The sequence below is a fragment of the Myotis nattereri genome (genome assembly GCF_964212035.1).
Source record: "Myotis nattereri genome assembly, chromosome: 15".
NCBI lineage: Eukaryota > Metazoa > Chordata > Mammalia > Chiroptera > Vespertilionidae > Myotis > Myotis nattereri.
The window spans coordinates 18,341,925-18,369,905 of record NC_138090.1 but is presented as its reverse complement, the minus strand read 5'-3'; the positions used below and the strand labels follow the sequence as shown (position 1 = coordinate 18,369,905).

Sequence of the window (27,981 nt, the reverse complement as noted above, 5' to 3'; positions counted from 1 at the left end):
AAATATTTTCATGTTTAAAGAGGTTGAATTCATTTTGTGGAGTCCAAGAATTTTTGTTCAAGGTCTCATAGCTACCACACAGAAGTAGAGCTGGTAATGAACCTGGATTGGACTCATTTTCTACATAGATATAGAGGGAGCTTAATACTTTTGTCTTAACACTATGAGAATAGTGAGATGGTACTAAAAAATAGTGGCTAGGGCCTAGGCCATCTATTTTTACAAATGAGGAAGCTGATGGGATAACTTGTGATTTGTCTGAGGTAACTCTGGAATTGGGATTGTGCCTTCAGGATTCAGCATCCTTTTCCATGGATCCTGCTGATTACTGAAGCAGGGCCTGCTATTAATGTGGTTCCAGTCTCTGTAGGGCCTGGTCACTTCTGGATGTGACCCATCAAAGATGGTGGGTGTCTAGTTCTGTATTAAAGAAGAGTTACAAATGCATCCAACTCTGTTATTTTAAGGTGTCATTCCTTCAGATTATGAAGGCAAAAATAAGACTTCACACAGTTGTGTGACAGGTGACAGTACCTGGTAGTGCAGTTTGGGGCCTCTGCTGAAGTGAGTAAATGGGTTGAGACTTGGGAGTGTTGTCCCCAGGCACTGGCTCACCAAGAGGCCTCTCACAGTATTCTTCAGCCTTGGCTGTTCATACACTCAGTTGAGTGATTGCTCTTGGTCGGGGACACTTGTGTTAACCACCTCACAGAATGACACTTATAAACCAGGTGCCAGTTTACAGAGAGAAATAGAAACTCTACAGAGAATAAATTATCTTGTTGGCATGTTCAGCATGATTCTCCTAGAAGATATTTACACACACAAGTCAAACAATAATTAGAAAATTGCCAACATATGTAGAATCTGTGCTCAGGTTACAGAATTTAGATGCTGAAAGATATTAATCAAACTATTTGACTGACAGTCACATGTTTGTCTCCATAAAGTGGAATAAACCTAAAAGGCCAAGGACTGTGTAGTTCAGTGTAAAGAACATGGATTCTGGAGCCAGATAAATGTGCATTAAAACTTTTTTGCCATTTTGATTAACTATTGTACTGGAGGTTCCAGGTTAGGCAGCGAGAGAGAGACAGACAGACACACACACACACACACACACACACACACACACACACACACTAGATTAGAGAAACAAGGTATTTGTATTAGAAAGAAATGCCCTGGCTGGTTTGGCTCAGTGGATAGACCATCAGCCTGTGGACTGAAGGGACCCGGATTCAATTGTGGTCAAGGGTACATGCCTGGGTTGCGGGATCAATCCCCAGTAGGGGATGTGCAAGAGGCAGCCAATCAATGATTCTCTCTCATCATTGATGTTTCTCTCTCTCCCTCACCCTTCCTCTCTGAAATCAATAAAAATAAGAAAAAAATATTTTTTAAATAAATAATACTATAGCTATTTGCAGATGATATAATCCTTGTATTTATCATCAAGTTGTGAAAAAAGCCAGACCCAAGAGGCCACATATTATATGGTCCTATTCAAGAAAATACAGAATAAGCAAATCCATAGAAACAAAGTTAATTAGTGGTGCCACAGGCTGCGGGGGAAGGAGAAAAGAAAATGACTGCTTATGGGTACACAGTTCATTTTAGAATCTTGTGGTTATGCTAAAAATCACTGGTTCTCAAATTGTGAATCAAAGGCTTCACAATTGCTACTACTCATTTTAATTTATTCACATTTCTTATAAGGGTGAATCTTCTGTCTATGGAATGGGTTACCAAATGTTTATTTTGTTCCATTTAATCATCCATTTTTTAAATAGAAGGCCCTAGTTAGTCATAAATTTTAGCAATCCTATAAGAAATCAAAAGTTTTCTATATGAGCAATCTCCAATAATGGTTCTGGGTAATAATATACCTTAATGCTATAAAAACAGTTATTAAAACTTAAAGTAGGTCACCTTTCACTAATACTTTGTGATTATTAGCTTGGTAGTATGTTCTAAAGTTCAGAACATCTTTTAGGTTTTTAATATCAAATGTCATTATTAATGGGGTGGAGTATGGCTTGCTACCTTGGAAACAAGGAAAACAGTTATAAAAGTGGTTACAGTTAAAACTCAGTCAGCCAGAATGAATTGGAATGTTAAATCTGCTCCCAAACTCTCCTTGAGTTCTTTTTTGATATGTTGTGTTTTTAACCTTAACCAGATAGTAAGCTTGAGAAGAAAAATAATCCTAAAGTATAAAAAGCCAGGGGCCGTCATGACCGAAATAACCAGACGGACAACTGAACAGCAGGCTGCGTGGGGTGACCAGGCCAGCAAGGGGGTTAATGAGGGACGACCAGACGACTGAACAGCAGGTTGCAGGGGCAACCAGGCCGGCAGGGGGGTTAGTGAGGGACAACTGAACAGCAGGCTGCATGGGGCGACCAGGTCAGCAGGCAGAGGCGGTTAGAGGTGATTAGGCTGATGGGGGATGGGGCAGTAAGGGGCAGGCAGGCAGGCAGGTGAGCAGTTAGGAGCCAGCAGTCCCGGATTGTGAGAGGGATATGATCGGACCTAAACTGGCAGACATCCCCTGAGGGGTCCCGGATTGGAGAGGGTGCAGGCTGGGCGGAGGTAACACCTACACACACACACACACACACACACACAGCACGAATTTTGTGCACCGGGCCTCCAGTCCTATATAATAAAAGCCTAATATGCTAAGTGTCTAGTCGTCCGGTTGTCCCTTCAACTAATCAAAGTGTAATATGCTAAGGCTGCTCAACCGCTCGCTATGACATACACTGACCACCAGGGGGCATATAGTGGACTAGTAGGTTAGCTTGCTGCTGGGGTTTGGCCAATCAGGACTGAGCAAGATGGGCCAGACATGCCCTGGAGCCCTCCTGCGGTCCTTCCCCAGCTGGTGAACCTCCTGCATCCCTCCCTGGTCCCCATTGTGCACCAGTGGGGTCCCTCGGCCCCGGCCTGGGCCCTCTTGCAATCCAGGACCCCTCAGGGGATGTCAGCTGGTTTTGGCCCTTTTGCAGAATGATCAGTCACTAAGACACACACTGACCACAAGGGGGCAGACGGTCACTAAGACATACACTGACCACAAGGGGGCAAATGCTCAAGGCAGGAGCTGCCCCCTGATGGTCCCACAGGTGGAGAACCACTCAGCCAGAAGCCTGACTCCATGTCCCCTGAGGGCTCCTGGACTGCGAGAGGGCCCTGGCCAGGCTGAGGGATTGCGCGTGCGCGCGCGCCCCCCCCCCCCCCCCCCCCCCGCACAAATTTCGTGTACTGGGCCTCTAGTGTCTAAAAATAAGAGCTGAAACAATGACTGAAGCCAGACTTCATTCAGTATCCCAAAAGACCTGATCTGCCTAACTGTAGCAGCAGAATCCATGAGACCATATTTGACCAACAGGGCCCTTTTTCTTCATGCCCATTTTCTCTTCCCAACCCCCTAATATTGACAGATTGCTGAGTCATATCCTTTAAAAGGTATTAACACATGGCCAAAGGGGCCAGTAAAGTAGAATTACCTTTTAGTAGAAGAGTCAGGCTCCAGTGTGGGCTAATATAATTAAGTGGAAGAAAGTATACAGACCAGCCATCATCTGCCTAATTCTGCTATTTTGTTCAAAGGCAGCATTTAAGGGCCTGGAGATGGGTTCAAATGACTAGGATTTACCTCCAAATTACATTGGGTTATTTTTATGATGGTGGTCTATTGTACATTCTATTGCCTTTCTTTGTAAATAGGTCCAGAGCACCACCGTTGGATGCTTACTTTCAAGTGAGCAGGAGCCAACCTTCTTTGCCAACTACTTCTCATGATTCAGGGGCTAGCAATCCTGTATCTGAAGACTTGCAGGTACCAAGTAGTTCTGATTCTGACAATGAAAGTTCCATAGAGTATGAAGAGGTGGTTGTGCAGGCAGAACCTGAAGCTGCCATTTTGGAAGGTGAGTGTTTATCCAGGTTTGGATTCACAAGGCTAATATATAGAAAGCTTAGACTCTAGCCCGGGTTGGTGTGGCTAAGTGGTTAGAGCATTGGCCCGTGTACCAAAGGGTCTCCAGTTCAATTCCCAGTTAAGGGCACATACCTGGTTTGCAGTTTGCACCCCTGGCTCTGATCATGGCACCTGTGGGAGGCAAGCGATTGATGTTTCTCTCTGTCTCTCCCCCTCCTTCCTTTCCACACTCTCTAAAAATCAATGGAAAAAATACCCTCCAGTGAGGATTAACAAAAAATGCTCAGTCTTCAAAAGGCTAGAGTCTCTGGATACGTGTTTTGATACTTTTTCTTTTTCCCCGCAAATGCAATAGATTTCTGCTTTATAGTGCAGGTTTCACTGGCCATAATTGTATAGAGAGGATTTGATCTGACTTGCAATTTAATATGATTTGTGACCCAGTGAATCATTTATTTTGTAATCACATTTTATATTCCCTTTCATTTTCTTAGACATCTGAGAAGGAAGTAGATGTTTGTTTGTTTGTAAAGAAAAGCTTTGTAAATTTAGCACCCTATCTAGTCTTCTTCTTTTTAAGTCCTAGTATAACGTTATGTATTGTGCAAGTGGAACTTTGTTTAGCAACTGGTGGGCAGAGACCCCAAGATCATAGGTCTTGCTTACATTTAAACCCTCTGATACCCGAGATTGTGGGCTTTTCCCACTAAATGGAACCAGGGCCTTTTGGAGAAATGGCTTTCCAGGTCTGGGATAGGAATCTCAAATATGAGTCTAGGACAGTGGTTTTCAACCTTCCTAATGCCGTGACCCTTTAATATAGTTCCTTATGTTGTGGTGATGCCCAGCTTCATTGTTACAAATTGAACATAATTAAAGCATAGTGATTAATCATAAAAACAATATGTAATTATATGTGTGTTTTCTGATGATCTTAGGCGACTCCTGTGAAAGGGTCGTTCGACCCCCAAAGGGATCGTGACCCACAGGTTGAGAACCACTGGTCTAGGGCATTTTATTAGGCTAGAAAGCAAGGTGACAATCTAAGTCTCATAGAGATATGTCATAAGAACAACCTAGAAAGGGTTCTTAGTAACCTAAAATAAAATAGGACAGTTTGAGCATCAGAAAGAATAATGAGTGTGTATTTGGATTTAAATAGGTTGAAATGCATTAAATCGATGAAAATATATAAATTCATAATTATGTATTTTTTAAAAATCTCATTTATTACCCTGGACAGGTAGTTAGTTCAGTTGGTTGGAGTGTTGTCCCAATATACCAAGGTTGGCAGTTCCATCCCTGGTCAGGGCACATGCAAGAATCAACCAATGAATGTATAAATAAGTGGGACAACAAATTGATGTTTCTCTCTCTCAAAAAAAAAATCAATAAAAACAAACTCATTTAACAGTCATTTTATTTTAATAAATTATAAGAGCCCTAACTCATTAGTCTGAAAGCTGAAAAATAAAGGAGTAAACATTTATCCTACCTTTCCTTGTGTGAACTGTATTGAGTAAAACCAAATAATTGATGAAGGAAGTTTTAGGGTTGTTGTTTTTAAAGACTTTCTTTTAGAGTAATTTAAAAGAAAGGTTCACAACAAAACAGAGCAAGATACAGAGATTTCTCATATACCCTCTATCTCTGCACATGCATTGCCTGACTCTCCATTATCAGCATCATTCACCAGAATAATGCATTTGTTATACATCATAATTACTTGAAGTCCATAGTTTACTTTAGGGTTCACTTTTGGTGTTATACATTTTATGGGTTTGGACAACCATCATTATAATATACAGAACATTTTCACTGCCCTTAAAACTCTGTCATTTTATCCCTCCCACCCACGCCAAAGAAAGATTTTTAAAATAGAAGAATTACCACTCTAGCTGGTTTGGCTCAGTGGATAGAGCCAACCTGCAGACTGAAAGGTCCCGGGTTTGCCCAGGGTTATGGGCTCGATCCCCAGTAGGGGCGTGCAGGACGCAGCCGATCAATGATTCTCTCTCCTCATTGATGTTTCTCTCTCTCTCTCTCTCCCTGTCCCTTCCTCTCTGAAATCAATTAAGATATATTTATAAATAAATAAATAGGAGAATTATCTAGTAATGGCAGAAATGAAGGGGGTCGGGGGTCATTTTGTGGCTCCTAATAAAACAATGTATTCAGGTAAAGATCATTAGTGGATCCTAAAGTCATTAAGGTGAAAAGTTAATGGAATTCTTTTATAGGGACCAAGCTAAAATCGCCAGAACTAATGTGCCTCTTGATATGCTATAGTCAGAAATATCTACACCACTAAGAAGTATTGTTGCAAAACAAAAAACATGAATTTATTTAAGACTAGATATAATAACTAATTCACACAGTTTACAGAAAGGAGTAGAGGAACAAGGTAAGCAGTATCTCAAAGATGCAGTCATTCAGATCTAAAATGTATGACATTTGGGACATCTACAAAAATATCTAAATGTATATGAAAATCTAGTTTTGAAAAAAAAAAAAAAGGAAATCTAGTTTTGTAAAGGGAAAAATCTCAAATCAGTGGGGATAAGAGACTTAAATTCTTGTTAAAACTGGATATCTAACTGAAAAACAATAAAAGTGGATTCATTCCTTATACTATAAACCAGGATATAGTAAATGGATTGGAGATCTAAGGTAAAAAATGAAATCATTTTGGTATTAGAAGAGTATATGAGTGGTAAAATCCAGGAGTAAGGAGTACTTCAAAATCTAGCAGCAATCCAAGAAAAATTACATGAAAAATGACTAAAAATTAAAAATCACCATTAATGAAGGTGTGAAAGATTGATGAAGACCCTGATAGTTTAGGGGTCGGACTGACAACACCTGTACCCAATTGAGCCTCCTGATGTGCTATAATCAGAGATGCACAACCTAAGAAGTATCTTGCTGCCCTTCCTCTTCCCCAAAAACCAGAATTGAATCTACTGAAGCCTCTGCATCTGTCAGTTTATAGGAAATGTAAGCAGTGCCACAAGAAAACAGTCAAATCCAGGATGTAGCACTTTTTATAAGACAAAATGACCAAATTCCCCCAATATATCAATGACAAGGAGGGGATAAAAATGAGTAAAGGAAAATTGTTATGAAGGAAAAACAAAGACTTAAAGAGACATATAACAATCAAGCTCATTTTGGAAACCTTGTTTAAATCCTGGTTGGAATAAATTCACTGTAGTAAATACGGTTGGGAAATTTTGAATATGAACTGAGTGCCTGGGTATTAAAGGTATTAATGGGTTAGTGTTAATTTTATGAGGTACAATAATAATGTTATGTAAAAGTAAATCCTTACCAGTTAGTGTTACAAAAGTTTTTACAAGTGAAATGATATTTAAGAGTTTGTTATTAAGTATTCCAAAAGAAAATAGGGCTAAGCTGGAAAAAGATTATAAAAATAACTGATTATTTTGAAATGGGGTGATGGGTACCTATGGATAGTTAAGCTGTTCTGTCTATTTTTTATATATGTTAGAAAATATCTAAAATAAGTAGGGGGAAATTCACTGATGCTGCTTGGGAAAATTGTTATCCCTTTTACACTAACACTACCAATTAGAAATGGTGAGTTCAGCCTCTCCTACCGTCTGATACCTTATGACACATGTCTTCTTTTTTTATTACCTATTCTGCTATTTCTGGAAACAACTTGGCAGAACAACCAGGAGGTGTTTCAGCAGAGCAAGAAGTTATATGTAGTGGTGGAAGAGACACATTCCCCAAGCAGGTAATATGAACTTTTTTTGAAATGAAAAGGAGACTGCAGGCTAAAATGAAAAACTTGCAGGCTTTATAGGCAGGAGATGTAGGAGTAGATCTTATCTAAGTTAGTCATTTGTGTGACTTCTTTCTCTTAGTTTTAAAAAAGGGTTAGCGGGTGGGGGGTGAAGATGTGAGGGTAACTTGTCCTGCCTAACTAACAAAGTTAAGTATCAGTTAAAATAATATATAGGAATGTAGTTTATGAACTATCTGGCAGAAGGTGATAACTATGTGATAAGCAATTTTTAATTTAAAAAATAACAAATTATTGTACTTAAGTTATTTACATCAATTGTGGACTTGGCCAATCCCAAAACATCGTTGATCTACTTTTTGCAAATTTGTGTATGGTCTCTGTTTTTATTTCTTCCCTCTAGAAAAAAAATTTTATGTACATGTGAATTTATGTGTAAAAATGTTTTAAATTTACCCAAATAGGATTATATTGTATCTTGTTTTTATTCTTTTTCCCATCAACTACATTTTGGAGAGCTTTCTATTAGCACATAAAGTTAAACCTTATTTTTATTAATCCCATCTAATAAAGAGTTGATATGCAAATTGACCATCACTTCAACACAAGATGGTCGACTGGGAAGGGCACTTGGGGGGGCCAGGCCAGCAGGGGAGGGCAGTTGGGGGTGATCAGGCTGGCAGGGGAGCAGTTAGGCGTCGATCAGGCTGGCAGGGGAGTGGTTAGGGCCAATCAGGCAGGCAGGCGAGCAGTTGGGAGCCAGCAGTCCTGGGTTGTGAGAGGGATGTCCCAGATTGGAGAGGGTGCAGGCTGGACTGAGGGACACACACCTTCCCTTCCCCCCTCCCCCACACACGAATTTTGTGCACCAGACCTCTAGTAACTTAATAATAGTGTTCCATCATATAAATAAAATTTTAGTTAACTCTTCCCTTGTCATGTATACTATGATCATTCCCTTTTCATTCTTTTTTGTTTATTTATATCCTCACTCAAGGATATACATACTGATTTTGAGAGAGGGCAAGCGGAGGTGGGGGTGGTGGGACTTGAGGGGTGACTTTGATGTAGGTGCCCTGACCATGAATCGAACCCAAAACCTTTCAGTATACAGGTTGGTGCCCCAACCAACTGAGCCACACTGGCCAAAGGCTCTTTCTAATATAAATCATGCTGCACTGAACATCCTTGTAGAAATGTGTTGGCAAATTTTATGTCTGTATTCATGACATATATTCCTAGCAGAGAGATTGCTATATGAAAAGAAAAATATGTATTTTAGTTTTAATAGATAATGCCAAATTGCTCTCTGGAAAATTTGTGCCAAGTTTCTACTTGCAGCAATAATATATAAGCATGCCCATTTCTCCCTCATTCTCAACAGTGCTTGGTGTCATCAGACATTAATTTATACCACTTAATAGATTTAAAAATTTGCATTTTTTTTAATTATAAGTGAACAATTATTGACCATTTATAATTTTTTGTAAGCTGTTTGTAGTTTGTTTTTCTGGTATTTCTCTGATTCACAAGAAACAAGTACTTTATAACCACTATAGTTGATTATGAAACCTTATTTTGGAAAAGTAACAAACTTACTGTTTCCTGTTGATTATCTGGGTAACTGGTGTGTGTGTGTGTGTGTGTGTGTGTGTGTGTGTGTGTCTTTCTAAAGATAGCCCTTTTTCTTCATTTGAATGAAAAAAAAAAATCCAAGAATTTCATAAGGTCAAAGGGTACTAATATTTTTGTGCTTTATGTTGGATTTGACTAGATTGCATTCTAAAAAGAATGACAAGTGATTCATAGGTGCTGTAGTTTTTCTGCAATGTTTTCAATTGGGTTTGTATCATTTTTGTGTGGTTTTGTTAATTTGATAGTTGTGCACCCTCTTCAAGACTGATTTTGCATTTTCTCTCATTTGAATGTGTTCTGGTTTTCATCCAGCAGTCTCCCCAGAAGTCCAGTTCGCTGCTCCCTTCAGCTTCTACAGATGAGGAAGAAGAAGGGGACACTTGCACAATATGTTTAGAACAGTGGACAAATGCTGGGGATCACCGGCTTTCTGCTTTACGCTGTGGGCACCTCTTTGGGTTTAGGTGCATTTCTAAATGGCTCAAAGGACCGACACGAAAATGTCCCCAGGTAAGGACTGTAGATAGGGACTGTGCATGTGCACAGTCATGTTAAATCAGGAGGATTCCTGGAACTCGACTAATTGTGTACTGTTGGGCTCTTTAGTGCAACAAGAAAGCCAAGCACAGTGACATTGTTGTCCTTTATGCCCGAACCCTGAGAGCTTTGGACACTAGTGAACATGAGCGCATGAAAAGGTAGGTAAAAAGCACCTGCCTAGCTGGAATGTTCCCTTTTGGTTCCTTGTAGAAATAGGTTGTATGAGTCACTCTTAGTGTGATTCTGATGCTTTACTTGGGTTGTGACTGGGGATCTCTAGGGATTGCTAGCAGTCTGTCTCATATTGTGATTTATAATATACTAGAGACCCGGTGCACAAAAATTTGTGCACTCGGGGGGATCCCTCAGCCCGGCCTGTGCCCTCTTGCAGTCTGGGACCCCTTGGGGAATGTCCACCTGCTGGCTTAGGCCCGCTCCCTGGGGGGGGGGATTGGGCCTAAGCTGGCAGTCAGACATCCCTCTGGCAGCCTGAGAGCCCTCAGGGGATGTCCACTTGCCAGCGGGGAGCAGGCCTAAGCTGCATTCGGACATCCTTAGCACTGCTGAGGCGGGAGAGGCTCCTACCACCACTGCTGTTCTGGTAGCTGTCAGCCTGGTTTGTGGCTGAGCAGAGTTCCCCCTGTGGGAGCACACTGATCACCAGGGAGCAGCTCCTGCATTGAGCATCTGCCCCTGGTGGTCAGTATGTGTCATAGTGACCAGTCATTCCCAGTTGTTCTGCTGTTAGGGTCAATTTGCATATTACCCTTTTATTATATAGGATAGAGGGCCGGCTGGTTTGCCCTGAAGGGTGTCCCGGATCAGGGTGGGGGTCCCGCTGAGGTGCCTGGCCAGCCTGGTTGAGGGGCTGAGGGCCATTTTCAGGCTCCCCACTGCCCTTTCAGGGTCGGGGGGGTCCCGCTGGGGTGATTGGCCAGCCCGGGTGAGGGGCAGAGGGCCATTTTCAGGCTGTCCACGCCCCCCCTGGCAACCCAGGCTCCCAGTCTCCTTTTTTTTCTGGGATTTACTTATCTTCTATAATTGAAACTTTGTAGCCTTGAGCAGAGCCCAGGACTGGTTGGAAGCAGGTATCTGGGATTTATTTATCTTCTATAAATGAAACTTTGTAGCCTTGAGCGGAGCCGAGGGCTGGCCAGGGAAGGCGGGAAGCTTGGTTTCCTCCATCGCCAGGGACAACCCAAGCCTCCTGCTCGCTCCAGCTCCATGGCTGCCACCATCTTAGATGGGTTAATTTGCATTCTCACTCCTGATTGGCTGGTGGGTGTGGCCTGTGGGTATAGTGGAGTGGTTAATTTACATCTTTCTCTTTTATTAGTGTAGATATCTGATCATCTTCTCAAAGAGGTCTGCATTGTTTGCTTTCCATACAGCATTAAAAATGAGGATTGAGGTGACAAATAATTGTGGTTTCAGCTATACCTGAATTAGACTCCAATGAACTTTCAGTTATACAAGTCAATTACATTGGTTTTTAATTTTAGTTTGCCAATTTAAAAAAGCTTCTATTTGCTCTGACCGGTTTGGCTCGGTGGATAGAGCATCAGCCTGCAGACTCAAGGGTCCCAGGTTCAATTCCAGTCAAGGGCATGTGCCTTGGTTGTGGGCACATACCCAGTGGGGAGTGTGCAGGAGGCAGCTGATCGATGTTTCTCTCTCATTGATGTTTCTAACTCTCTATCCCTCTCCCTTCCTCTCTAAAAAATCAATAAAATATATATATATTTTTAAAAAGCTTCTAGTAATATACGGAGTACTAATCAGTGTTGCAAAGAGACATGAAAGGGCAGCAGGGAGAAGACTCTACCACTACTATGTGCTTGGCACCTCTTCTAAGCCTCTGCTTTCAGAGCCTGAGTGTTGTGTGTTAATTGGAACAGGTAGGTTCAGAAGGAATGAAGTAACTGTTCCTTCTGCAGGAGCACTTAGGTATTCCCATGAAATTGGAATCAACTCTAAGACTTCAGCCTTTGGTAAATATAACCTGTGGAGATCAAGACCATGGTGTCTTAAGCCCTCTTGAAATGAAAAGCCAGAGAGAAACATACAACTCTATAATACCTTATACCTGGCTTGGGCAGCAGATCCAAGCAGAAAGATGTTCTGGTTTTGGTAGCCTGTCCAGATTCTAACCTAAGGATTAGATTTACTGCCCATCTCTGTTGCCATTTTTTGCTTATGGTATTCCTAAAACCTCCTACAGCAGCACCCTATACAGAAGACTCAAAAGTGAAGCTTTATACTGTAGTGCAATGAAAGAAATTGTTCTTGGAAGCCCAAGAACAGTCGCTAATAACACTTTAAAATATGCTTCAAGAATATTAAAGAATAAAAATACCACTGAGAGTTCAGGGACATGGGTTCTCGTTCACACTACCAGTAAGTAAGTACACAGGCACAACCATTTAGAGAAGCCCTTGCCAGTGTGCTTCAACAGTATGCTTTAAAAGTAATTCTACTTCAGGCATTTATTCTAAAACAATTAAGGATGTGTGGAAAGATTTACTTAATGAGTTTTTTCATTTAGCATTGTTACTCCAAGCCAAGAGAATTAGTTGAGTAAGCGCTGGCATATCTATGTGTTAGAATGCCATACCTTCATTGAAACTGCTATTGAAGTGCATATAATATGTTGTCATGTGAAAGTTCATTTTTTTTTTTTGTGAGCTAGAAAAATACTACAGATAGTCATTTGAGGAGTGGGACTACGGACGATTTTAATTTTCTTTGTTTTTTTTCTTCTCATTCACTCGAACAAAAACTTATTTACAGCATTTTAAAATGGCAGTTGTATTACAGATACAATAAAAGCTTACTTGTGAATTAAGTTCTCCTTAATTCCATCCTTTCACCCAGAGGATGGATGGATGGATGTGTGTGTGTGTGTGTGTGTGTGTATATGACTTAGGATGTTTTTACACTTTATGCATATGCTACTGGGTTATAATTTTCTATCTGTAGCTTTTTTTTTTCTTAATGTTTGATACATGCAACTCTAGTTTATTCATTTCGATTTCTGTATAGTATTTAGTTAGAATTTACTTAATGTGTCTTTTGTGCTGGTGGATAATTAAGGTGTTTTCCAGTTCTTGTTAATAAAAGCTATGCTATAGAGCAGTGATGGCGAACCTATGACATGCGTGTCAGAGGTGACATGCGAACTCATTTTTTTGGTTGATTTTTCTTTGTTAAATGGCATTTAAATATATAAAATAAATATCAAAAATATAAGTCTTTGTTTTACTATGGTTGCAAATATCAAAAAATTTCTATATGTGACACGGCACCAGAGTTAAGTTAGGGTTTTTCAAAATGCTGACACGCCGAGCTCAAAAGGTTCTCCATCACTGCTATAGAGAGATGCTCAAGAGCAGGGGTCCTCAAACTTTTTAAACGGGGCCAGTTCACTGTCCCTCAGACCGTTGGAGGGCTGGACTATAGTTTAAAAAAAAAACTATGAAACAAATTCCTATGCACACTGCACATACCTTATTTTGAAGTAAAAAAACAAAACGGGAACAAATACAATATTTGTATTTGCATGTGGCCCACGGGCTGTAGTTTGAGGACCCCTGCTCAAGAGTTTGAGTCTAGAAATGGAATTGCATAGGTTACATGTAATTTCAACTTTACTAGATACTGTCAAATTGCTCTTCTAAGAAGCTGTTACCAGTCTATACTTACACCAGCAACAGTATAAGATAGTTTTCATTATTTTCATGCCCCTACCTACTTTATATTATCAGACTTAATTTTTTTAAAAGTATATTTTTATTGATTTCAGAGAGGAAGGTAGAGGGAGAGAGAGAGAGAAACATCAATGATGAGGGAGTATTATTGATCAGCTGCCTCCTGCACACCCCTTACTGGGAATCAAACTTAAGTTGCATTTCCTCAGTTACTAATGAACATACTCTTTGTGAATTGTGTTCATATCTTTTGCTCATTTCTTTTGAGCAAAACATTGTTTCTTACTGATTTACTAGAGGCCCGGTGCACGAAATTTGTGCAGAAGGGGAGGGTCCCCTCAGCCCAGCCTGTACCCTCTCCAATCCGGGACCCCTTGGAGGATGTCCAACTGCCAGTAGTTGGACATCCCTCTCACAGTCCTGGACTGCTGGCTCCTAATCGCTCACCTGCCTGCCTGGTCGCCCCTAACTGCCCCCTCACCCTCGTGCCAGCCTGATCGCCCCTCACTGCCTCTGCATGCCGGCCTGATCACCCCTAACTGCTCCCCCTGCTGCCAGCCTGGTCACCCCTCACTGCCCCCCCTGCCAGCCTAATCGCTCCCAACTGCCCCCCCTCTGCCGGCCTGGTTGCCCCAACTGTGCCCCTCCCCACCCTTGCTGGCCTGGTTACCCCTACTGAGGATTGAGTCGAAAACGCAGGCATGTGCCCTGACCGGGAATCAACCCGTGATTTCCTGGTTCATAGGTCAACAGTCAACCACTGAGCCACACCAGTTGGACTATACTAATTTTTTGTTATTTGTATACATTGCAAATCTCCAATGCGTGTCTTGTCTCTATAACTTGTTTATGGAATCTTTTCTTGAACATGAGCTTTTAATTTTAATGCGATTATCAGTCTCGTGCTTTTTTTTGTCTTTACTGCTTCAAGGTCATAAAGATAGAATATCTCCTAAGGGTCTATAAAAGTGTTAATATTTTATATAGACTTTTAATCTGTTTAAAATCTAGTATTTGGATAACCACTTGTGACAGCATGATATATTAATAAAAGCGTCATATGCTAATTAGGCCAGACATCCTTCTGGATGACCTTCCCAGCAAAGCCGGGGCTGCAAGGGAAGCACAAGTCTCAAGTGCCAGAGGGAAGCCCATGCCGGCAGCTGGGGGAAGAAAGGCCTACTCTTGCACGAATTTTATGCATCAGGCCTCTAGTTATTAAATAATATGTTCTTTCTTATCAACTCTATCTTAAATTAAGTTTCTGTGTATGAATGGACTACTCTTTTGTTCTGTGATCTGATTGTTTTTTCTCCAATATATAATTTACAGTAGCTTTAAAATATGTTCTTCTACTTTGTTCCTTAAAATTGACTTTGCTGCCTACCTGGTATGCCTCAGTGGTTGAGCATTGACCCATGAACCAGGAGGTCATGGTTCGATTCCTGGTCAGGACACATGCTGGGGTTCTGGGCTCAATCCTCAGTAGGGGGCATGTTAGGAAGCAGCAGAACAATGATTCTATCTCATCATTGATGTTTCTATCTCTCTTTCTCCCTCTACCTTCCTCTCTCTGAAATCAATAAAAACATATTTTTAAAATTGATTTTGCTATTTTTTTTAATATATTTTATTGATTTTTTACAGAGAGGAAGGGAGAGGGATAGAGAGTTAGAAACATCGATGAGGGAGAAGCATCGATCAGCTGCCTCCTGCACACCCCCTACTGGGGACGAGCCTGCAACCAAGGTACATGCCCTTGACCGGAATTGAACCTGGGACCCTTCAGTCCCCAGGCCAACACTCTATCCAGTGAGCCAAACCAGCCAGGGCGATTTTGTTATCCTTGGCACTTTGCTCTTCCATATTAATTTTACAATTAGTTTGCTAAGTTCCAGGAAAAGCCCTTTGATATCTTGATTAAAGTTGCATTAAATTTTTAGAGTAACTTGAGAAATACCATCGTCATAATTTGAAGTCTTTCCAGCCCTGATCATTACTATATAATATCTTTCCAATTACTCACTGTTTTCTTGTGTCTTTTACAAGTGTACTTTGCTTCATAAAGTTCTTACATACCCTTTAACTTTATTCCTAGGTTGCTATTGTTAAAATTGCTGTTGTGAAAGAATTTTTTTATTATTGTTAATTTACCATTCAGTTATATGGTATATGGGAAATGTGATTGATCTCCTTTTCTTGATATTGATTCTAGCACCTTACTGGACTCTTGATAGTTTGTAGGTTCTCCTGAATTTTGCATGAAATAAACAGAGCAGCTTTATTCCTTTCTTTCCAGTTTTCATCTTTTTTTCTATCCTGTGTCATTGAAGTGGAAATTTTTCCCTTTTTTTGTATTTCATATTTTCAAATTGTCTTTAGGTACATGAAAATTTATGATTTTTATTTTTGGTGAATGTGCCTTTCATTATGCATTGTTTATCTTTATGCTTATTCATGCTTTTTAATTCTAATTGGTCTTTTGTTAGCATTTTTCCTATTACATGCATCCTATGTTTTTTACTTCAGCCTCTTTTTTGTAGTATTATTTGAGTATCTAATCTTGTAGCTTGTTTTTTCTTTTACTCCAACAGTTAACCTTAGTCTTTTAACATGTCATTTTACACTTTCATAATTGGCTCTAATCAAGCAGTGAGCTTAATTCTGATCCCTCATTTTGCATTTATAGTCCTCATTGCTTAAGGAGCCAAAACTCCTGGTCATCACTGCCTACTTTAACACCAAACCTAGCAGGCTCATTAGTTTAGCTGTGCATGCTACATTTCTGTATTTTTTCTGGATTTGAGATTTTTCTCTTTTTATATTTTATTCATTCATGACGTATTTACAGCAAAGTGTTTGTATCATAGCATGAACTTACTATGCTACCTTGATGGGAAGTCTTCAGTAGCTTCCTAATTTCTACCTCTTGCTGGCTTTCCCCCTCTAGTACCTTACTGCAGGAGCAGATGTTAAGGAAGCAGGCAGAGTTAGAAACAGCGCAGTGCCGGCTCCGACTTCAAGTCCTCACTGAGGAATGCACTAAGCTTCATAATCGTGTCAAGGTAAGTTTGCCCTTTCTAATCCAAATAACTTTTAGTATAGGAATTGAAAGGGAATCTAATTACTAAGGTTCATCTCAGATATAAATATGATTTATCAAAATTTTCAGCAAGTAAACATGACCAACTTTAGTTTTGATTAAAGCATTTGTCCAAAGCTTACGTGCTTTATCTTCCAAGATCAGACGAGATCAGGCGCATTCAGGGTGGTATGTATGGCTGTAGACCAAAGCTTACATGCTTTATGATTAATTCTACTGCAATCTGAATTTTTAAAAAGATTAAACCAGATAATGCAAAACGTAAGTCCTTTCATCTTCCTGCATCTACCATTAAAATGATCTTTTAAACAAAAACAATTTTCAACCCTATTGTTTATGATTCTGTGCTCTCATTTTTTTCATTTGCTTGTTGTAATACTGCAAAAACTACAGCAATTCTCTAGGATTTGTGTTAACATTTTCATATAATGAATAAGAAACCTTCTTATGCCGGTCTGGTGTTGCTCAGTGGTTGAATGTAAACCCAGGAACTATAAGAGTCATCAGTTCCATTCCTGGTCAGGGCACATGCCCAGGTGGTGGGCTCACTCCCCAGTGGGGAGCTTGCAGGAGGCAGCCAATTGATAATGTTCCTCATCAATGTTTCTATCTCTATCCCTCTTTCTTCCTCTCTCTCTCTAAAATTCAATAAGAACATATTTTAAAAAAATTAAAAAGAAACCTCCTTGTATTAGATCAAGGAATTTTGCATAAGGGGAATAACAATCAAAAAAGCTACACGTGGCTCTGGCCAGTTACCTCAGTTGTTTGGAGCATCATCCCAACACACCAAGGTTGTGGATTTGATCCCTTGTCAGGGCACATACTAGAATCAACAAATGAGTGCATGAATAAGAAGTGGAACAACAAATTGATCTATCTCTCTCATCAATAAAGATTAAAAATTTTTTTAAACAAAACAATACTAAACAAAAAAGCTTCATATTTATAAAATCTTTTTCATTTTAGGACTTGCAAAAACTTATTCTGCAACATCGGGATCAGATCTTACTGAGCTCCCAAGGACAATTCCTAAGCGGCTCGCCCTCCAAACTGCCCGAGCACAAGTACTATTTCCAGAAGACCTTCACAGTGTCTGAGAGTGGAAACTGCCGAATTATGACCTACTGTGATGCTCTGAACTGCCTGGTGGTGTCACAACCTTCTCCTCAAGCTACCTTTGTTCCAGGTGAACAATCTAGAACAGTGGTTCTCAACCTTCTGGCCCTTTAAATACAGTTCCTCATGTATTTAAAATTATTTTCATTGCTACTTCATAACTGTAATGTTGCTACTGTTATGAATCATAATGTAAATATCTGATATGCAGGGTGGTCTTTAGGCGACCCCTGTGAAAGGGTTGTTCGACCGCCAAAGGGTCTGAACCCACAGTTGAGAACCGCTGGTCTAGAACAAGCATGTCAAACTTGAGGCCCACAACAAATACTCATTAACAATTACTCATTTATTTCAGCCCTTTGTATTCAGTGTGTCTCTATTGAAATAAACCCACGTTTCTATAAAAATTGAAGCTTTTGGTTTTTTGCAGCCCACATAAACTTAAACCTTGTTTATTTGGCCCGTGTTAGCCTTTGAGTTTGACATGCTTAGTCTAGAACAGGGGTGGGCAAACTTTTTGACTCGAGGGCCACAGTGGGTTCTTAAACTGGACCGGAGGGCCGGAACAAAAGCATGGATGGAGTGTTTGTGTGAACTCATATAAATTCAAAGTAAACATCATTACATAAAAGGGTACGGTCTTTTATTTCAATAGTTTTATTCATTTCAAACGGGCCGGATCTGGCCTGTGGGCCGTAGTTTGCCCACGGCTGCTCTAGAACCTCAGTTTTCATGTACATTATTGAACTCCATTTATTTCTCTTCTCTCTTTTTGGAGTAGCCAGTGTTCTTGTATCCAGAACACTGTCCACAGCCGACCAAATCAGCTTTTCTTAGTCAGTTTCCTGCTAATGTAGATACGTCAGGGTGCTGCAAAAATGTCTTTACTGTGTGTCAACTTCCTTCTGTAAATTAATTCCCCAAGAGAGCAGAAATACTGAAAATCCATGATAAAGTAAAGAGAAAATGAGATACTTGGAAATGTGCATTTTTGGTACAGTCCAAGAAGTACTATATGTCCCACCGAAGTTATAGGTGCATTTTAGATTGGAAATATTTGGAAAAAAACAAAACACTACCCTGAGGACTAATTCAAATTAAAACAAGATTTAATACTTATTTTTAGGATTATTCAAATTGACAGATTCCTGTCTGGCTGGTGTGGCTCGGTAAATGAGAGTCAGCCTGTGAACTAGAAGGTCACCGTTCGATTCCTGGTCAGGGCACATGCCTGGGTTGTGGGCTCAATCAATGATTCTCTCTTTCTTCACTGATACTTCTATCTCTCTCTCCCTTCCTCTCTGTAACCAATAAAAAATGTATATATATATCTATATCACTCCAAAAGTTTCCTCATGCTTTTATGTAATCTATCTTCCACCTGTCCCTTTCGAGGCATTCCCAGGCAACCACCGATTGACTTTCTGTCACTGTAGATTAGTATTCGTGTTCCCTTGTTGATTTAGTGCACATGTTCTAGAATTTTATATAAATAGTCATAAATAGTATTGCTCTTTACTTTTTTGGTCTGGCTTCAGCATAACATTTTTGAGGTTAATTTGTATTATGTGTGTATTTCGTTTATTCCTTGTTATTGCTGGGTAATATGCCATTTGTTTGTGTGTGTGTGTGTATATATATATATATATATATATATATATATATATATATATATATAAAATGATGTATCATTTACCTGTTGATGGATATTTGAAATGGAATATCCCTTTTTAAAAATTTTTTTATTGCTTTCTGAGAGGAAGGGTTGAGTCCACAACCTGGCCCTATGCCCTGACCAGAATTGAACCTTGACCGCTTGGTTCATAGGCCGATAACTCAACCACTGACCCACACTGGCTGGGCTGGAATATATTTTTTATAATAAATTAAAACCACAGGAAATTTTTATTTTCTTTGTTTGACTAGCTTTTCCCCAGCAACTTACATGCCAAGAAAGGTAGACAAAGGAGCTTCTTGAAAAAGTTTGCTTTGCCCAAAGTTGACTATCAGTGACGTATCTCACTCTCCTTTGTCTTTGACAGGCTTTGGTGTTAAGATGTTCAGTACTGCCAACATGAAAAGCAATCAGTACATTCCCATGCATAGCAAACAGATCCGAGGACTGGCTTTTGGCAATCAGTCCAAAGGCTTACTTCTCTCTGCTTCCCTAGATAACACTGTTAAACTGACCAGGTGAGTGCTTTGGGGAGGAAGATAGGACCTGGGCTGTTGAATGTTGAATAGCATGGAAATTAATATTTGTGTTATGGTGACCTTAGCTTAGGGTTTTTGTTTTTATTTTGGTCTAAAGCATTGTCTTTTGAGACCTATTTAATTCAAACTGTATTGCTTTTAAAAGTGGACACAGCATGTAAAAAACAATATATGTAATGTTCCATTTCTTTAAAATTATATGTTACAAAATACATCTTAAGCCATGAAGATAAGAATAACATCCTTGAGATGATGAAATGACAATATGGAGGCAGCCTTAATACCTGACACCATTGAGTTATCATACCAGCTTAAGACTGCTTATTGCTGGATCATTTTACCTAACAGGAATACTGGGAGCTCGCTCTCCTTGGGTGCCATGATGACTTCTCTAATTGGTAACCCTCAGTTACTGCATTTTACTTTTTTTTATTTCAGAGAAGAAGGAAGCGGGTGAGAGATAGAAATATCAATGATGAGAATCATTAATCAGCTGCCTCCTGCACACTCCCTACTGGGGATCGAGCCCACAACCTTGGCATGAGCCCTGACTGGGAATTGAACCGTCACCTCCTGGCTCATGGTTCATGGTTCATGGATCAATGCTCAACCACTGAGCAACACAGGCCAGGCTCAGTTACTGCATTTTATATTTTACATGTTTTGTGAGTGCTGTGAACCAAATCTGAGAATGATCTGTGCCTTTATCTTTTAGAAATTAGTTCTGATTAGAGATCTGATAGTTGGCTTCCTGTTTAATTTCTGCACCTAAATCTGAGAAACATCGTGATAGTGCTTTTCAAAAATGCTTCTGCTTAATTTTGCTCCAGAAATGAATGTATTATGTTTTGCATATGTATGTGCTGTGGTTTTTCTAGTAGTGTTCTAAAATTAGGATGGGGAGGGGTTAAATACCAAACTGTTATTAAATGACTCTCTCTAGATCAGCGGTTCTCAATCTGTGGGTCACGACCTCTTTGGGGGTTGAACGACCCTTTCACAGGGGTCACCAAAGACCATCGGAAAACACATATATAATTACATATTGTTTTTGTGATTAATCACTATGCTTTAATTATGTTCAATTTGTAACAATTAAAATACATCCTGCGTATCAGATATTTACATTACGATTCATAACAGTAGCAAAATTACAGTTAGGAAGTAACAATGAAAATAATTTTATGGTTGAGGGTCACCACAGCATGAGGAACTGTATTAAAGGGTCGCGGCATTAGGAAGGTTGAGAACCACTGCTATAGATGATATTTTCAACATGGAATATGATCACCTGTGTAATAAACAGGTAACTCTGGAGAAGGTAATGGAAATAAGATGGGAATGTACTTTGTCTATGTCTCTTTAATTTACTTTTACTTCGTTACAGCTCAAGAGGAACACGTGTGTTCCCCCACCCCCCCAAAAAAATATTTTGGAAGTAGGAGTTATCTGGGCATTCCTTAGAGGAAATTGGAAATTCAAATAGTCTTAAATGTTTAGCATTGAGATGATGATCTTTACATCTTAGTTATATTTTCTATTTTTTTAATGCATAATTGTAAGAGTCTCTCATAACTTCACAGCCTGGAGACAAATACAGTGGTCCAGACTTATAATGCTGGACGTGCTGTCTGGAGCTGCTGCTGGTGTCTTGATGAAAACAATTACATCTACGCTGGACTGGTCAATGGTTCAGTTCTGGTATATGACCTTCGAAACACGAGTTGTTATGTCCAGGAATTAGTACCTCAAAAAGCCAGGTAGGGAGCCATTCACTTTTTTCCTGTGGGTAACTTCTTTCTCTTGGACAGTTATTGTATTAATTCTCCCTTTCCAAGAGTGTTTCACAGTTGATCACAATTCCTTACAGAGGGCAGTTCTCTCTGAGTCCACTGATTTATTCTCACTTAAATATCAGTAAGATCCTTAAAGTTTGTATTCATGATATTTCACATGGTAGAAAGCTCTGGTGCCAAGTATAACCAGCTTCATGGAATTACTCATTATCCAACATGGCAAAATGAAGTCAGATCTATGTTCAACGCCCGGGTCCACTACAGATGAGTGATCTCATTTAGCCTGTTGTGTTCTTCATCTATAAATTATGCTTAGCAAACACTTGCTTTTATAGCCACATGTCTAACACACGAAGAAAACAGGAAAAAGGTAGCTCAATAAAAAGTGATTTAAAACTTCCCTAATGCACAATTAAACCAACTTGTTCTAAGGATACCATATTACTATGACTTATCATTTGTAATCCAATTGCAGAGTTGGGAGGTTTGTGAGGTCAGCTCAAGTTCTGAGGGTGGGTGGCCATCAGCATCACTGTGGTTTTTCAGAATGTGTTGAGTACCATTTGGGCACAATACTCCTGGACACAAAGTTTTCAAACAGAGTGGTGTTTATGACCTGGGCCAAAATGAGAAGTGTCTTAAGAAAGAATTTCCATTTCCAATTTGAATATATATTAAAAGAGGGCCATAGGATCTAAATATAAAGATAGCACTACAATAATTATTATTTACTGAAACCTAGGTACAACACTTTGGGGTTTTCTTTTCATTTGGATGGGGTAGAATCATGCTTCAGTAGTGTGGTCTGTGGTCCTGAAGATGATTGATGTAAACTTACACAATTGTCAACCCCAGGCAAACAAGGTAACTGCCATTGATGTAGAGGACTACATGGAGTAGACAATAAAATACAGCAAATGGCAAGGAAATAATATTTGTAAATATTGTTAATTTCTGTTTGAGTTTGCTTTGGTTAGCTTCATTGTAACAGGGAAATGAATTAAGGCAGGCAAAGTGATCATTTTGGCAACGTGAACAGAAACAAGTTCATAAAACAATCTATAGGCTTATATTTCTGAGAGAATTCTTAACATAGTCCTGGATATATGCTTGCAAAAAGAGATTTAGAAAATCTATAAAGAAATAATTGTTTGAATTGACATTAGTTGCTTTAAGCTATATTTTAATCGAGAGGTCTGTCGGCTACAGCTTGGAAGCTTTATTTTATTTAGATGTATGAGCTGTGTTTCTTTTCTAACTTTATGTATGTGGCTAACTCTCTTTTCTTGTAATTGTGATCTTGTACTATTTAATTTCTTTATCCATTTGTCTTCATTGCATTTAGAGCATGTGGTGTCTCTTCTGAAATTGGATATAGACTATTGTATGGATGGCCTTTTATTTCTATGGAGTGAGTTGGTCATGTTTATCAGATGTCAGAGGATAGTGACTAAGATGATTTTTAACCTATTTTATAGAGGTAGAAATGTGCTCAAGGAAAGGCTCCTGATAGTAGGGTCTGGAATAGTCCAAGTATAAGAATGTGAGGCATGGCTTCCTTTTTTCCCTTCAGATGCCCACTGGTTTCCCTGTCATACATACCCAGAGCTGCCTCGGCTGTATTTCCATATGGTGGAGTGTTGGCTGGAACCTTGGAGAATGCTACCTTCTGGGAGCGAAAAACGGGCTCTTCTCATCAGCCTCACGTGCTGCCCATAGAGCCAGGGGGCTGCATAGACTTTCAGACAGAAAGCAGCACCCGACACTGTCTTGTGACCTACAGGCCTGGTGAGTTTTACGTCTTCTGCCTGCTCCTCACTTCACTTAAGAGAAAGGCCCCAGTGAAGGCAGCCATGTAGGGCTCTGACTAGGGCCTTAGCTGTTCCTTATTTGGGGCCAACAAAGTTAAATGGAAAATAGACGAACACCCCTGGCTGGTCTGGCTCAGTGGATAGAGCGTTGGCCTGTGGACTGAAGGGTCCCAGGTTTGATTCTGGCCAAGGGCACATGCCTGGGTTGCAGGCTCGATCCCCAGTGGAGGGTGTGCAGGAGGCAGCCAATCAATGATTCTCTCTCATCATTGATGTTTGTATCTCTCTATCCCTCTCCCTTCCTCTCTGTAAAAAAATCAATAAAATATATTTTTTTTTAAAAAAGAAAGAAAATAGACGAACAACCATTGTTGTGTGGGCCTAGCTAACTCAACTGACTGCCTCCAGAACCAAGTTGGAACCCCTGACAACCAACTCTACTTAAATTCATAGGTTCTTTTTAGCCTGAAAAGTATGAATCTACATTTTGATGAGCTACACTGATGGTTAGGCAGATGTTTCATCAGATATAGTCATTACGGTGCTATACTTCTGCTATTAGTGGCTATGTAGTCATTTACAATTTTGTTGGAGCTGTAGAGTTGCTTCAGCAGAGTCTTCTGGATCTTTTTGTTCTTAGTCATCTCATAGTCTCTGTCTCCAAGAAAACTTTGGGGCTCTATTTTGTTCTCTAGTTTTCATTTGCCTCCCAGCAGAACCGTAGATATATGTTTCCCCTTCTATAGTAACACATTTATAAAAATGTACACTTCTGGGGCTAATAGAGTCCTCACCTGGGAAAGGGAAGAAAAATGTAGTCAGAACTGTTAAGGAAGATGAAAACCCAAGCCGAGGTCTGCAGGATACAGTGATAGTACTAAAAAGGATAGATAGTCCATTCTCAAATTGTTTCCCTCATAGGCAAAACCTATGTAGATAACCTGCTTCATCCTAGGCTAGGGTTCTGAATTTCATTTGTGCTATATTATTTTTGTTGTTACTATGTGTTTGTTTTTTAACAACAGACTATTTCTGTATGTGTGTGTGTGTGTGTTGTGTTGTTGGTTTTTGTTGTTGTTAATACCAGAAGATTTTTTTCCCCCATTGATTTTTAGAGAGAGTGGAAGGGAGGGGGAGAGACAGAGGGAGAAAAACATCAATGTGAGAGCGACACATCAATTGGTTGCCTCCTGCACGTGCCCTGACCAGGGCCAGTGATCAAACCTGCAACCGAGGTAAGTGCCCTTGACCAGAATGCAACCCTTCAGTCCGCTGGCCAGAGCGCTAATCACTGATAAACCCACCTAGAGCTTATTGTTATGTTTGCTTTGTTAGCTATGCTTGATAGTTTAATAAATTGAGGCCTTTCCACTCAACTAAGTTGTAAGTGTTTGAGGTGCTTGGTTAATTTATTTGGACCATCTTCATGGAGCAATACGTTTTTCTATCCCGTAGATAAAAATCACAACACCTTACGAAGTGTTCTGATGGAGATGGCCTACACGCTGGATGACGCTGGAGAGCCAGTCTGCTCCTGCCACCCTGTACAGACATTCCTTGGGGGGCGCACTTGCAAACTACTGACCAAAAATGCTCTTTTCCAAAACCCAGAGAAGAGTGGCAGCATCCTGGTGTGTATTGGGGATGAAGCATCATATTCTGCCCTGGTGAGCCTTTTATATTTTTATAGAGAAATGTATAAAGCAAAAAGCCAAAGTTCTCCTTCATGATTATATACATCTGCATATGTGTGAGTGAGTATGTATGTTTGCTTAGTTTATTTTTCTTATAAGTCACACTTTACTACTGCTTTCTATGGTTTGCTCTTTTTTACTTCCTGTCTTGGCTCTTTTCATTTCAATATCTGTAGACTCACTTCATTCTTTTTACATAAGCTAAAGTGTTCCTTGGGCTGTACTTTGAATCTAAATTTTAAAAAAACACTGCTGAAACCCCTATAAAATAATGATTCAGGCATCAGCTATATCAATAGATGAAAGGTTAGTGGGAAATTTCATAATGGGGGAAGGGGTCGGCCTGTTACCACCTGAACATATCGATCAACCTTAGGTGGGTGAGCTTACCAGATAATGTCCCTCTTGATGTAAAGCAATATGAAGCAGAGGGCGCCTTCTGTGAGATGTTTTTGAACTTGAATCCAAGCCTTACCTAAGAATTAAAGGGATAAAAGGACATGAAATCAGAAAAAAAAAAAAATAGGATCGATGAAGCAGATACAGTAAAAGCTTAATCAGCTGTGTAATGGGTTTTAATACTTTAAATTTTTTATTTCACAATAAAAAGTATTTAAAAGAAAAATAAAGCATCAATTAGAAGATGATAGGTTCCATGAAGACAGGAACAAGGATTTTGTCATATTGTTCCTATATTCCTAAAAGACTGCCAGCACATAGATTCAAGGGATGAATGCTAGCAAGGCTAATTGCGGATTATAGTAGGTGATCATACTGCATCATGTCAGGTGTGCTGATTTTATGCATCCTGATGAGGGGTAGGGAATTTGCTACCCAGGCAGTGCTCTCTTTGCATCTCTTTCAAAGTGGATGAGAAAGAGTCCCCTCGCTTAATTGAGTGAGTTTTTACCTTTTATCTTTTTTTGTCTTCTATAGGTATGGGATGCTAGCAGCGGCTCCTTGCTGCAGGGTCTGCCGACTGATCAGCCTGTCTTGGACATCTGTCCATTTGAGGTGAACCATAGCAGCCACGTGGCTACCTTAACAGAGAAGATGGTTCAAATCTATAAGTGGGAGTGACCATGGTCTTGAAACTTACATTGCATTGCCACTGGTTAATGTTCAATGTTGTTTGCTAGCATCTAACAGCCTTGAGCAAGATCCCTCCTTATTGTCTGGCCTTGAACGTTTGGGAACATGATTCCTTTGGTTTAGTATGATTGTAAGACTCCAGGTTACTAAAACTACAGATTGTGTATTATGTCCATCAAAAGTGTAAGTGACTGTTATTGTCTACATTGTCCATTTCTTGGGTTAAAAGCCTTCATGAATCTTTGTGGAGAATCGATACTTTCATTCAGACTGTTTGCTGGACCGCAGAGAGTAGCTTCCCAGCAGTCATTTAGGATGTGATTGTGCACCAACCATGTTCTAGGCCCTGTTTGAGTGGTCTTGTCACATGGGCTATTTGGTTTGGGAATGCTTGTGTTCCTAAAGGGACTAACCATTTGATGCTGCTTGGATGCAAGTGGATGCAGAATTTTTCAGTTGAACACAAGAGGGCATTATAGAACCTTGTGTAGGATTTTATCTATTTCTGACCTTGTGGGCTGACATTTTAGTAACTCAGTCTCATCCCCATAGAAGCGTGTGGTAGAGCACATCTGGTCTACTTTGTGGCAGCCACGGTTATGTTCCTCTTGTGCAGTTGCTAGAATTTGAGCAAGCTCTATGATGGAGGCAGCTGTAATGAGCTATTGACAACTTTCCTAATGCTGAAGGCATTCAGTTCATTGCATTGTGAGAGCCAAGAAAAGAGGCCAGTTGTTTGAGCAGTGGGGAAGACATTTTTGTAGCCAGCCTAAGATCTCAGGGATAGTTTTATACAAACCAATGCTTTGAAGACCATTCCTTTTCCCTCTCATTAGGAAAAGATGAGCAAGCAATATGTTAAAGCTCTTGAATCTCTTAGTATCATATTAGGAGTAATGGGCTAACTTTGCAAAAGAGACCGACAAAAGAGAAGCTGCTCAGACTGCTGCTAAAAATAGGAGAAGGGCCTGTCACTTTCAGTTCTGAAAGTTCCCATCTGAATAAAGCCACCCCTTCGGAGTGAGAGGCTGTTCTTGAGCATGTTTAGAATTCTCATGTAAAGCCTTCCCCATGTGAAAATGATGTCTGATTCCAAGTTTCATTCATATATATATATATATATATATATATATATGTATGTATGTATATGTATATGTATACACACACACACACACACACACACATACACACACACATATATAAACACATTTTTGATTTTTAGAGAGAGAAAGGGAGAGAGAAACATCTATGTAAAAGCGAAACATTGATCAGCTGCCTCCCACAGGCCCCCCTTCTGGGGATCGAGCCACACCCTGGTTATGTGTCATGACCAGCAGTGGAACATGCAATTCTTCTGTGCACAGGATGACACCCAACCAACTGAGCTACACTGGCCTGGGCCCAAGTTTCTTTGATTTGCCTCCCTTCCTAAACTTTTCTAAGTGTTTGGGGAAATGGTTATTCATTTTAACTCTGGGTTGTCCACATTTGAGTCCTGCACTTTTCTCCAGCAGAGGGCTCAGGAGTGTGATTTTTCTTAAAATAATTG

The 27,981-nt window shown here is 39.9% G+C and overlaps 1 protein-coding gene across 1 annotated transcript in view; it reads left to right on the top strand.

Annotated features, from left to right (window-relative positions):
* The window catches only part of RFWD3 (ring finger and WD repeat domain 3), a gene marked incomplete at its 3' end in the record, with an annotated part of 31,214 nt that extends 4,794 nt beyond the window's left edge, over nucleotides 1–26,420 (top strand). Inside the window, exons 3-13 of the mRNA XM_081108089.1 lie at nucleotides 3,736–3,938; nucleotides 7,642–7,712; nucleotides 9,669–9,866; nucleotides 9,963–10,054; nucleotides 16,554–16,668; nucleotides 17,676–17,895; nucleotides 19,868–20,018; nucleotides 21,623–21,799; nucleotides 23,409–23,623; nucleotides 25,102–25,313; nucleotides 26,277–26,420. Of these exons, the coding sequence (XP_080964215.1) occupies nucleotides 3,736–3,938; nucleotides 7,642–7,712; nucleotides 9,669–9,866; nucleotides 9,963–10,054; nucleotides 16,554–16,668; nucleotides 17,676–17,895; nucleotides 19,868–20,018; nucleotides 21,623–21,799; nucleotides 23,409–23,623; nucleotides 25,102–25,313; nucleotides 26,277–26,420 (1,798 nt within the window). The remainder of the gene's footprint in view (nucleotides 1–3,735; nucleotides 3,939–7,641; nucleotides 7,713–9,668; nucleotides 9,867–9,962; nucleotides 10,055–16,553; nucleotides 16,669–17,675; nucleotides 17,896–19,867; nucleotides 20,019–21,622; nucleotides 21,800–23,408; nucleotides 23,624–25,101; nucleotides 25,314–26,276) is intronic.
* Between the last annotated feature and the right edge of the window lie 1,561 nt (nucleotides 26,421–27,981).